Source organism: Aulostomus chinensis, chromosome 13 (assembly GCF_037954235.1).
Source record: "Aulostomus chinensis isolate RoL2024-O1b breed Wild chromosome 13, RoL_Achi_v1.0, whole genome shotgun sequence".
Classification (NCBI taxonomy): domain Eukaryota; kingdom Metazoa; phylum Chordata; class Actinopteri; order Syngnathiformes; family Aulostomidae; genus Aulostomus; species Aulostomus chinensis.
In genome coordinates, this window is record NC_141332.1 from 23,243,332 (window position 1) to 23,256,131 (window position 12,800).

General features: G+C 40.4%; 1 protein-coding gene across 3 annotated transcripts in view; it reads right to left on the minus strand.

The window, feature by feature from the left end:
• The window catches only part of LOC147251458 (teneurin-3), a 154,796-nt gene that overhangs the window by 64,167 nt on the left and 77,829 nt on the right, over positions 1–12,800 (minus strand). For all 3 annotated transcript variants that reach the window (XM_086222155.1, XM_086222156.1, XM_086222157.1), the window contains 2 exons: positions 9,347–9,585; positions 584–709 (listed from right to left, as the gene is read on the minus strand). In XM_086222155.1, coding sequence (XP_086078281.1) covers positions 584–709; positions 9,347–9,585 — 365 coding nt within the window. The remainder of the gene's footprint in view (positions 1–583; positions 710–9,346; positions 9,586–12,800) is intronic.

Below are 12,800 nucleotides of genomic sequence, written 5' to 3' on the forward strand. Positions count from 1 at the left end.
TACTAGATTAATGCTTTAGTGTCTGTGCATCCTAAATACAGCGGTGTGCTTCAAGATTAATTTGGTGGCTTCTGCTGTAAAGGTGAGCAGAGATGGCCTGCCTGCTTTTTGATGAATGTAGAAGGGTCTGAGATTATAATTAGGCAGCACAAAGCTGTCGGGAATCAGTCAATTAATATTCAGAGGGTGAAAGATCTCAATAAACTCGAAAGGCTTACTGGGCATCAAGAACTGAACATTTGACTCTGTTATGTTACTTTTTTTGTCATTCTAGTTAATCAGTTTGCGTTTTGGTTCTTTAATGACTCTTATAAGTTAAAGGTTAGGATTTAATTCTTTAAAAATATTTACAAGAAGCCTTATTATCCTCATCTTTGACAAAAGAAAAAAAAATGAAGCCATGCAACATCAATTTCTTGAGCTAATTATTTTTTGGGATCTGAAAAGAAGGACTTAATCTTGACGGTAAAACATGCACTCAAGAAACCATGTCAAAACCCCTGACTAGGACGAACAGGTAAGCCAAAGCATTAATACTGTAAAGGCTTGTTTAACTGGTAAGACACGAATACAGGTTCCTCACCGTCAGCAGCCAGAGCTGTCACTACGCTCGACTGAGTTGGACCTGCCTTCCCAACTCCTCCGTTTTCAAAAGCTGGCTGGTTGTCCAACTCTTGGAACTGCCAATTGAGGCCGAATAAGTGGATTGCTGTGAAAGACACACAAAAAGACACACAAAAACAACTGTGTGGGCTTGTAGAAATATATAAAAACAATTGATGCACAAACCAATTAGTCTACTTATGCTTTAGAAAGAGCTGTGGTAGAGCACAATGAATGGATCAAATGCAGGCAGACAAAGAAAATACAACTTCCAACATTTCAGTTCACATTTTGTTTGTTAGAGTCCACTTTGCCATGGGTGGCATTTGTGCGAACGCAGCACCGATAGTTCCCAGACAAAGTCATTTCAATCAATGCGAAGGAACCCTGTTGCTATAGCATATTTCCTTGGTGAATACTGTTCATTAAGTGGCCAGAGTGTCTGCATACAAACAGTGACTGTATCAAAAGGAGCAGCGGGCAGAATTTCTATTTTGACACCAAGCTTTCACTTCAGAAACAGGATGAGAAACACGAGAAAAGTCTTAAATACAAAGTGAGAAGGACATTCTGCAACATGTGAGTGAAAGAGAGGGGGAGAGAGGGGGAGACAGAGAGAGAGAGACACACACACACAACGGAAGTGTATGGCGGTGTGTGTACGGGGAGTCACAGCAGGAGAGGGAAGTGAGGGGCTAAGAAGCTGCAGCATTCCTCTCATTCACTTACATAACATAAACTGTGTCTGGCTTTCCTTCAGCCAACCTGCTTTATTGTCACGGTATTGGATGCAATCAAGCTGTGTTCTTGTTGTTTTTATGAAGGCAAGGTGCTTCTGAGTGCGTCGCGAGAGGGCCAATCTCCTTCAAAGACACCGGCCAGGGAACATGCTGAGGAAGCATCTTGATTTCCAACCATTTGATCTGAGGGAAGAACTTTTCTCAAACACCCTTCACTTGCTTAGAAGATGGATATCGACTGCAGCAAATAACTTGAGAGGTTGATGTGCGGCCAGAGAAAATATCAAATGTAAAGCAGACCAAGAGGGATAGAAAAGAAGCATGGACAGGTGTACAGTACTTTGTTAGGCTGTCCTTTATTTAACGCCTGCCAATGAATGCCATTGTTCAGAGGAAACACACGGCTCTGTCCTTGGTAGATCCAATGAAGAGATAACATCATTAAATTCTAATCAAATAACTCAAACTGAACATAGTGTGATTGCTGCTCGGTACACTCGGCCAACACCAGTGTCAGAATCTCTTTCCGTTGCCGCGGGAAGCAAACCACCCAGAAAAACAGTTGCTGACTGATCCGTCAATATTTTTGACAAATCTGACTTTTTCGCATCCCTGGAATGGACTCGTCTGACAAAACCTCCTAACGTGAGAATCTGAGAGATCTCTGTGCTTTCATTCTTTCTGTTGGTGTTCTCATTGTTTCGACATCAAATCAGACGGAAACGCATCATCAGGGCTCCTTTTAAGATTTTCTTATGAGTGATGACAAGGTGAGATTCCCGGCAGCGCAAGCCAGTACAGCAGGTTGAAAAAAAAAATAAACGAAGAAAAAAAAACAAAACTTTATTGGTTCATGTCTAAATAATTGTTCCACATGTCTGTAGCACTGCTGCTGACCAACATTTTAAGTGGCCCAGTTAAATGGTAAAATCATGCCATTTTTTTCCCCCAAATAGCCCGGTGTTCAACATGTTTATTGGTGTGACTATAATGGTGGTTGCTTTTAACTGGGAAAAAGTGACATGATCCTAAAAAAAAGTCCGTCTCCTATAAACAGAAAAGGCAGTTAGTCTGATTTAACACTCATTTCCACAATTTACTATCCACTTAACACATTTTCTGTGCGATCATCAGTGCTCATCTTTACCCAGAAACCCTCGTTACACGCTGAATATATCAAACTGGCTCACTTTGTATACGTGTCTTGAATTTTCTAACCACAATTCTAAATCTAGCAAAATGCCTAACACTGACTGCTGAAAGGCAAATCAAAGCAAAAATCTGGGGGAATTTTCCATTTTCTAGTAAACGCTTGGAGAAGGTGGTGGTTTTTCTTTCTTTCTTTCTTGGTTCTTTATAGAAGTTCATGCACTTTATGGGAGATGGCGACACCTTTTACAAAAAGTGTGAACATACAGAGGGAAACATTTAATTAAAATAATACAATTTTAAAAATGTAGTCATAAGAAGATGGCAGATATTTTATTCTAAGCTGAGGGCAACTCCACGCTGTGTTGTATTAGAAAGTGTTGCTTTCAGTAACACCTAAATTTATCCAGTCAGGGTTCTGATTCATCTCCTGCTTCACTTGTACATAATGAGCACTAAATAAACTTGACTTTTAATGTTTGGGGAACATTTATTTTAAGGGTGAGAAGCAGCAGTAAGACTAGCAGACTGAAGGAGCTGTTCAGTAGGAACTAAGAACCTAAGTATATAAGCTGATTTCTTTTTTTTTTCCTTTTTTTTTTAATTTCACAGTACATTTAGGTCACTTTTCGACAGGAAGCAAATGAGTTGTGGTGGTGGGATCTGGTGTATCAACATCACCACAGAACCACAGAGAAATGTCCCCTCTTCACTGCTCTTAATACACCGGGCCTCCCAATCCCCACTTACCTCATCAAGAAATTGCTTTGAGGTGAATGGCCCTTGATTTGCATAAGTTATTCCTGCAACCTTGGCCGGTTCAATTAATATTTATGGACCATGAGCGATTCTCTTCCCTAGCAAGAAGTTGGAAAACCTAACTTATAATCTCTGATGTTTAAATGTGCCCTATGGAACACCCCTGCCAACGATAAGTGGGATGTTGAACTTAGCTCTGACACCCGCCTATTCTTTAGTGTCAAGAACTAAAATCCCATCTGCGGAGGAAAAATGTAAAAAAAAAAAAAAAATCCCTGTAAATTCTCTAGCCTTCGAATGATTTTGGGGTTATTTGTGATGTTGTTTTTCTTGTTTATAAGTGAAATAAAGCATTACTTTCTGCTAAGCAGCCGAGAGTATTAGGAAACATAAATGAATATAAATTGTTTCTTGTTAAAATATGCAGATGCCACTGTTCTGATAGCCATCGTCACCAAGAATAATTAGTCCTTTTACCAGAGTGAGTGGGGCGGCCCATCTGGAGCTGGCGCGTGCCAACAACAACTTGGACCTCAACAGCCTCATTGCAAGCCTTATTGAGACATTGTTTAATGCTGAGACCTGCCTGCACATCTTCCTTGAAACATTCCACAGGGACTCCCACAGATATTCAGCCCAACTCAGAACGTGGCTAGGGTGTTCTTAGGGTTAGTGTCACCGGCAGCTTCAAATGTCCACCTTAAGATCGATCAAAACGGGGTTTGATTCGCTGAAACAACATAGCGTGCGTCTCTGCAGGATTTCTAGAACTCTTTTTAACTCCTATGAGAGAACTATCTCTTAGCTCTTATTTATCCTTAAGGAGTTGGCAGAGCTGTAAAGAATGCATTGCAACAAATAAATGATATCATGAATCTGCCTGCTTGTTTTTCCAGGGGAAAAAATAACCAGAAATTACACAAATGTGTATTTCACATCTAAACATGCAAATCTAAACAAGCATGAGATAGCAATCTTTTACGGAAATCAGTAGCAATAACAAAAATGAAGCAATTTCTGCAATACTTGTGCACATTTTTTTGCAGTTTAATCTGCAGGCTGACATCACAAATGCAGACTGGTTCATCAGGCGGCACTTTTTTTTTTTTTTTGGTTCTCTATTCAGTGCTCATGACACCTAAAGGTAGTTTTTTTTATGGTGGTGTTTACGAACTCAAATTAAGAGTCTAAGAACAGAAGGCATCATACTTGCTACATATTTTAAAGCCCCCTGAAGCAAATTGTGTTTTTGTGCAAAATAAATGTGAAATTTGACCTGACTTGACATCCGTACGTTCCTGCAGAGAGTTCCTGAAGCCAGAAGTGGCCACCTCGTCAACATTTCATCTACCAGCCATCGATGAAAAAATGAACAAGCACTGTTTGTGTATTTCCATCACATTCCCTCAATTTCAATAAAATAAAGAAAATCCATCTAGAAATCAGAGACACACTTTTACCAAGCAACTTGCTGAAAATAATTACTGCTTCATTTCTGGTTAATATATTCTCTATATTGTAAGTTACTCAAGGGTAAATGTCTATTGTCTTCTCCTTTGTTTGATCAAACACGTCCAGTGAGGATGTGCAATTTAATTTAATTTTCTGAAGAGCCACAAGCTGTTTCTTGGTCCAATCGCAGCATCAAAGCTGGATTGAGTCCTGATTGGCTTAACTGTATCTGAACAATCACTGAAATCCTTCCAGTAAGGCCAATTTGCAGAACTGGAACTGGAAAGCTTCACCTCAGCAGGTTTGCCTCATTTGAATTACTGGAGCCTGGCTGACCAACAATTACAGTTGTTGGTCAGCCAGGCTCCAGTCTTGGGACAGTTCCTCTTTTGATGATGCAAACTCATTTAATTGGATTACTTAACACAGATACAGATTATCCATACGTCCATCCATCCATTTTCTGTACCGCTTATCCATTAAGGGTTGCAAGTGTGTGTGTGTGTGTGTGGAGGGGGGGGGGGGGGGGGGGGGCTGTAGCCGATCCCAGCTGACATTGGGCGAGAGGCTGGGTTCACCCTGGACGGGTCCCCAGTCCGTCGCAGGGCCATCAGGAGAAATTAGGGGTTCAGTATTTTGCTCAAGGATACTTCCACATGGTCACCGGGGGAAGTGGGGATCGAACCAGCGACCAAATGCTACATCTGAGACATGCTGCCCCCGATAGAGATCACATTAAATCTTTTTAAATTACTTTTTCTAATAAAACTAAGTACATTAGTCATAGAATCAAGTAGAAAACAAAATAAATTAAAGTTATAGGGTTCAGTAATTTTCAGATAGTTGCATTTTTATCATATAAGTGATTGAGGTGTGTCACTGACAGTCTCTGTGCTAATGGGACTGTGTGAGGAGGAAAATTTGAAGTACATATTCACATTGCACTTATTTGAGTCATGGAGGCTGGCAGGTGAATTGGTGGAGGATGAAAGAGAGAATAAGTGGTGGAAACCCTCTCACACACCTGAGGCAAGAGGAAGAGAGCTGCTACTGTTTAACTAACTCTCACGCACAAACACACCGAAGGAGCCGAGGAACCAGACACACCCTGGAATCAAGCCAGGAAAACAATTCCCAAACATCCGACAGGTTTACAATTAAACAAGATGGTGATTGTTGGGATGAAAAACGAATCCAATCTGCTCGAACTGCAAGTGACAGCAGCTGAACAAATGACTGGTTGTGCTTGTTTTCCCTGCGTACACAGAACAGATCTGTCATCAGCAGAAGTACAAATAAAAAATAGCAACTGATGCCTAAACACAGAGAAGCAGCTGTGCCGAAAAAAAATGTATACAAGCAGACTAATTTTATGATATCAGACTGTAACGACAATAAGTAACAGAACCGTTATGTCAATAAAGGGATTGTTAATATTGATACTGCTGTAGCAGGTTTATGACCTCCCCTCAGAGAGCGCAGTACCCTCTCCACTCACCGATAAAACCCCGGATACAGCATCTTCCAAACAAGCCCATATTTTATTTTATACAACTATGTCACATTTCTGCTCCCTCCAAGCTGGATGAATACTTTTACATTCGGTCAAACTGCTCAGGGGAGAAAGGCACACACTGCAAGATTAAGAGCTGGGATGACAAGTGTAGGGCATAAGGAAAGTTGAATATGTGACGGGTTTATTGTTGTGGTCAAGATTCTAAAGGTTAGCGAGAAGTCAGCTTTGACATATGCTGTAAAGAAAAAAGTACAAGGTCTATACTTGATAGGAACTCAGACTCAAAGGAGAGGATGATTTTATGTTCCTGGCTGAGATGAAAGCACTTCCTGTTTGCTTCTAGTGCAACAAAAGACCTTCTTTTAAGTGTTTGGGATTCATTCCTTTGTTAGAAGTGTTCAACTCCTCAACTTTGGTTTCATTTTGCCTTTTGAGTCTTGCTGCTATTTAACACAAACCTGCGAGGATAACAGGCTGTGTTATCCTCTGTGAACCGGGGATCAGGAGCATTGGGATGATGCAGAGCTCCCTGTCACGGGAAACGTGAAAGAAATGTCTTCCTGTAAACTGCACGAGACAGGTATCCTACATATCTGACTGAAGGCTTACTGAATGAAATAGAAATACTGGCCACACAGAGATCAGGCAGATTAAGAGACAAGCCATCTCCTGTCAGTCTCAGCAGTTTGTCTATCATATACTTTGTTTGAATGAATGACATTTTGGAAGATTGTCTAATGCCACCTGAGATAATGGAGTCATGTTTTCTCTCACCAAACTGAAAGAAATACATCACGTCTGGCACAAAAACTGCAGGTTTTCATGCACAGATGACAGCTGGTGCTGCACCTCCACATCGCATCATAACAGCAGCCATATTTTTGCCAGCGCTTGAAGTGAACTTAATTTGGTCTTGCTAGATGGTGGATTTGTTTCAAAATCACATAAACACTGCAATTATAATCTTAACTTGTTAATATTCCATATAAATGTATAAAAACAGGAAAGCCTGTAATTCTGAGCAATCTCAGCTATAATGGTTGTCCTCCTCAACAACAAATATCAAACAACACCAGGCTGGGATGAAAATGATATCCCAGCTGATTGATCCCCTGTTTGACCTTTCAAATAATCAAGAGGACACTTTCGTTTCTCAGCGGCTCCACATGTCGGGCCAAAAATATCTGGTGACGTGAGCAGTTTACAGACAGAGTGGATCTACAGTGACAAATCAACTATGAGAAGGTAAAGGGATGATGTTTTTTTTTAGCTGACCACCATGGAGCTGATGCGGCCATCGGCAGGTAAAAGGCTAGTGGGAACATGGCGGATGATGTTTACAAGTCTGTGACTGTTCAGATGAAGAGTTGGGGAGAGGATTTTATCCCTTTTTTTTGCTGTCTATTCTGGTGTTTCCATCAATTTACCTTGATGGAAATTTTGTAGTGTTGCATTAGAAAGGGTTGATATGAAAACAGCAAGAGAATTTGGAAAAACTCCCTCAAGGTTGCTCAAGGTGGTTTTTGATCCCCCCCCCCCCCCAAAAAAAAATCAAGAGTCAGTGAGTGAAACTGGAGTTGGATACGCATTTTTGAAAAAGTTCTGATGTAGTGAATCTTAAACTCATGACTTACCAGCTGTTTCCACTGCTGGCGTCTTCCTCAGATATTCTCAAATTCGTCATAGGGCATTTTAACACCTGTCTGGTTTAGTCCTTTTGAATTGAACTCTAGTCCATTCACTTTCTTGGTGCGGTTCCTATGGGTGGGTGTGAATACAGCAATTGAACTCGGATGCACATCAAAACAACAAAATCTGGTGCAGTTTGTTTGTGGTATGAAAATGATCCAGCCTTGTTTCGACCCAAGTCAAGGATGCATCGTGCATTCTTGGATCAAACCAGCTATTGTGGCAGCAGCGAGTTACCTAGAGCTGCCGGTTCATTTTGAATAATGTAAGATGTTCCAGAAAAACAAGCTGTTCTTTATTTGTCCAAAAAAACAAAACAAAACATGTGAATTCTGATCAATGAATGGGTAATGGCTCTCATGGGGCTAAATGCTGAGACATTTAGGTGTGAAATCATTCCAATCAAAGAGGGACAGCCACAAGTCCACCTACTCATCAACTGATTCAGACCGGAGCAAACCAACTGTCGGTGTGAAAACACTCTTAGTCATCCGATAGCCTGCAACATGGCCATTACTAGCTAGCATGATAGAACAATAACATCTTGATCAAAGGAAAGAAGTTCCTCAAGATGCATCTCCAGCTTTTCCTGTTTGATGGTTCTTCTTCTTCAGGGTGAAACATTTCCTGTACTGTCGACTTCTGAAGAAGATGCACATGTTTATCGGAGTTTATTTGCGGCGAATAAGGTAATGGAAATGTGCCTGACTCAGTTCCTTTTCTGTGACATTTCCAAGGTTTGCTTTAAATTCACCTGACAATTAAATCAAAACACGACTTAGAGAGACTTGGTTAAAGTCGAGTTCATAGGTAAAGGTCAAACACTTAATCAATATGCAACATGCAATGACATTTTATAGCCTAAAGCACCAACCAATGAATTAGGACAAAAACAAGCATATACATGGTAATCAATATCAAAAATTATGCTTGTCAATAACTGGCGACCCGTCCAGGGTGAACGCCGCCTCTCGCCTGATGTCAGCTGGCATCCAGCCCCCCCTCCCCCCCCCCCCCCGTGACCCTGAATGGACAAGCAGTATACAAAATGGATGGATGGATGCTTGTCAATGTTGTTCCTTCAGAGTCCCACCAATATGTAAACATGTCATTATATTCACAAGGACTCCTGCAGTCTATCTATTTTTTATGTAATAATATTCTGATAAACAAAACCTCGGGAGTTTGATTATGTTTTTCTTCTCCTTTAAAGTAAGAACTTGTGTGTGTGACAAAGTGGGAAAGGTAGCTGATGCTCAGCTCCCTCAGGAGAGATCATTTTCATCATATTCTCCATGAAGCGCAGGTTTTTTTTTTTCCCTTAATCTTGTCACGGATTTGAAAACACCTTATTTGAGAAATTCCTCTTTGTGGGATGAAAGAAAAAAAAAAACACATTTCAAAATCTGTTAAAGATCAAAATGGAACACGACCTCACCGATGCAGTAGCAGAGAATGATGGACAGCACAACAGCTATGCCCACAGCAATCAGAGCGGTGCACTTCCAGGAGCAATGTTTAGGTGACTTCTTGAACTTAAAAGCTCCCCTGGACAGGCTGTTTCTGGGCAACGGGCGCGCCGGTGTGGAGTAAACGGTCCCCGTCGCCATGGTGTATCCAGGGGCTGCTGCGCCAAAGAAAGGTGTTGTTCCTGTGCCCGTTTTAAAAAGAAAGTGCCTGCAGGAAGAAGACAATAGAATGAGAAAACACCTTTGTATAAGTGACTGTGAATGGGTTCAACACACAGCCAGAACGTCTGAGGTCAGATGGTCTCAACTCAATTCAAAGGACAAAATTCTAACAAAACACAACCTAATATCTGCAACAGAAGTGCACCTGTCATGTGGATCACGAGGGGCAAACTGGGTTCTAAAGTAACTCACTCTGATCCATGACACTGGATGAGGTGAACAAAAATACCTCATAAAAACAATCATCTCCCTCTTGTCCACTTGCCCTTTTACAACTGGGCCTTTGCTAATAGCCCATTATACCTGGGGTAATTAAGAGGGTTTAATCAAATGCATTAAGGAGTGATCGTCCTATTAACTTTTAAACCCCATGTGAAAAGCTCTTAAGTAAATGAATTAAGCCTTGTTGCCACTCTTGCCACTACTTAGAGATTAATACCCAAATGCCTCCAGGCTTCAGAGGACGGCCGGGGAAATTGGACAGATTGACCATGCATTGCAAATGTGCTTCCAAGACTGTAGTCTACTGTATAATTGTTAACATTTTGCCCTTTTATGTTGTTCGCACAATATTATGATTAACGCTCATTGATAACATGAATACAGATATGTACATTACAATATTACATTATTAATCAGGAGAGATTTGCTGTGCGCTCTCCTATACACCCTCGACACACACCAACCCCATGGCCACAGAGGAGGTGAGAAGAAGATGAAAATACTTTAAATACAGTGAATACACGTAGTGTTGCACTCTGTTGGTCATGTGACACAAATAGTTGTACAAGATTAAGAGAAAATAAATTAACCTGCTTCCTTTCTGGAAAATATTTCAATATTTCTAGAGCTGCACTATTGATTAAAATCATAATCGCGATGTCAGTGTGCAATCATGTAATTGGTGAAAATCTAACACCATCACAATTATCACTCTGACGAGTCTTGTACACGTTGGACAAATCCCTTTATTTTGGATAAATATACTTTTGTTACTCCTACTTATCGATATCATTTTGAAAACTTGGTTGAATTTTGTATTTTTGAAATTCCTTCTTCTTGATAACCAAACATGACTCATGGTACCATTCGTTCGTTACACTGTCACATCCTACACAATGTTTCCACCATGAGTTTCTCATTAAATGGCGGACAGCTGATTTTCTTTGTCTGTAATGCACTACACACTGCAGTTTAATTTTTTTCCTCCAGAACACTTTATTTACTCTCAAGGTTAAATTTCAGAGTATTTCATCAAACCTGGAACTTGCACACAAGTTCTCCTGCTGATTACACTGTGACTCAAACAGAATTTAATGACTCAAACAGAATCTAATGGAGCTACACTGTCATAAAAATTAAAATCAAAATTATACAAAGAATTTTTTTTTACACCAACATTTATAGATGGTCCACGCATTGCTTGCTTGCTTTGTCTATCTTACTACAACTGAAGGGAGGCATTTGCACTCCAGCAATGTTTTTCTTATGAAATATTGACTCTGAAAGTTACAATTTGTTAATATTATTTCCAACTTAACCAAACTTCCTTCTTCTTGAGTAAGTCACCCGCTGAATGATAGATGTGAACGGACAGCTCTCAGCCCTCTGCCAGCTGGGCAGTGGGGTCAAAGCCAAGCCTTGCAGCTCAGAGTCTCTTTGTATTGCACTTTATGGCTCCACTGTGGAAACCTTAGCATCATCTCAACATTAACTAAATAAAGTGGAAAAAGTGCAACAATTCGTGGTTGACTCGAGGTAACAGGAACAATTCAAAGGTCTTTATAAACTCTATTAAAGGTGAGTTTATGAGCTTTGGCATAACACACTTGCAAAGAGATCTAAAAATAAAATGGAAAAAGAAAACAAGAAACAAACAAATATGAGCAAAATACTGCAACACAAATTCTGCCTTTAAAAAAAAAAAACACCATCTTGAAAGAATTTAATGTTGCTTTGTAGAATAAGCACCATGATACTTTGTCAGTGTTTATGTCATATATAGACCCCTGGAGGGGCCGTTGCCTTAGTAACTGCTAATTTAAATACACCAATAAACTGATAAAGCAGTGTTTGCTCATCAATTATTTGTGCAGCAGCTGTGAAGTCTCCATGTAAGTTTAGTAAAGGCTTTTCTAATCCCGACATGAATCTGCACTGAGATAGCTTGAGAACAGCTAATTAGGTGCATAATACAAAACCAAGCAGTTAAGGACTGAAAATCCATGTAGTGACACTTTCAAATTAGAGTTTCCCCGAGTATTCAATATATGCAGCAGGTCATTGTGGCTTTGGGAGCCTCTGCATGCACCTTCAACAGTTTCATTAGCAATAATATTCCTTTAGTCTGACTTTTATTGAATAGATATGTTTTACAAAGTAGGTCACGACATAAACCTGGAGCATCGTATGCATCGCTGATAGGCAGCTACCTGCAATTTCTTGTGGATATAAAGCTCAAACCTCCTCTGATCAATTTTTGACCGAGAGAACAAATGTCAGATTTGGATCGTCTGGCGCCTCGATGGCCCGATTAACACGTGCAGTCGTGGACGGACAGGGATACCATTTAAAGGTTACAGTGTGTCACGGAAGGAATGACAACGTTCTGGGTCCCTGCAACCTGCAGATTTCTCAATCTGGAACAATCTGTACCGTAGCTGCAGCAGACTCTGTAATATGCAGTTGGGTATGAATTGAGGTCAAAACTTGCAGGCGGGAAACGTGTAGTAAGACACACACAGGCAAACAGACACGGCTATCTGGGGAGTTAAGCGTAAATGAATGCAATCTGATGAGGTAGAAAAATGGACCAGATAGTTTATGTATATATGTATGTATGTGTGTGTGTGTGTGTGTGTGTGTGTGTGTGTGTGTGTGTGTGTGCGTGTGCATGCGCGCATGTGCAGGGCTATCTAATCTATTTTGGGGGAAGATCTGGAGACAGATTTGCCAGTAAATAAATGTCCACCTGGATTCTTATTTATGCAAACATATGAGTTGATAATGGCCTCCAAAGTCAAAGACATCAAACACCAAAGGCCCATCTGTACTGCAGTGCTGCAGATCACTTGGTTGCACTGAAAACTGTTGGAGTGAACAACATTGCTACACCTATTAAATCGAATAATGAATACAATAAATTAGAGTTTGCAAATATTCAAAAAGGCTATGTAATTTGATCATGAACTAGTGTCTATT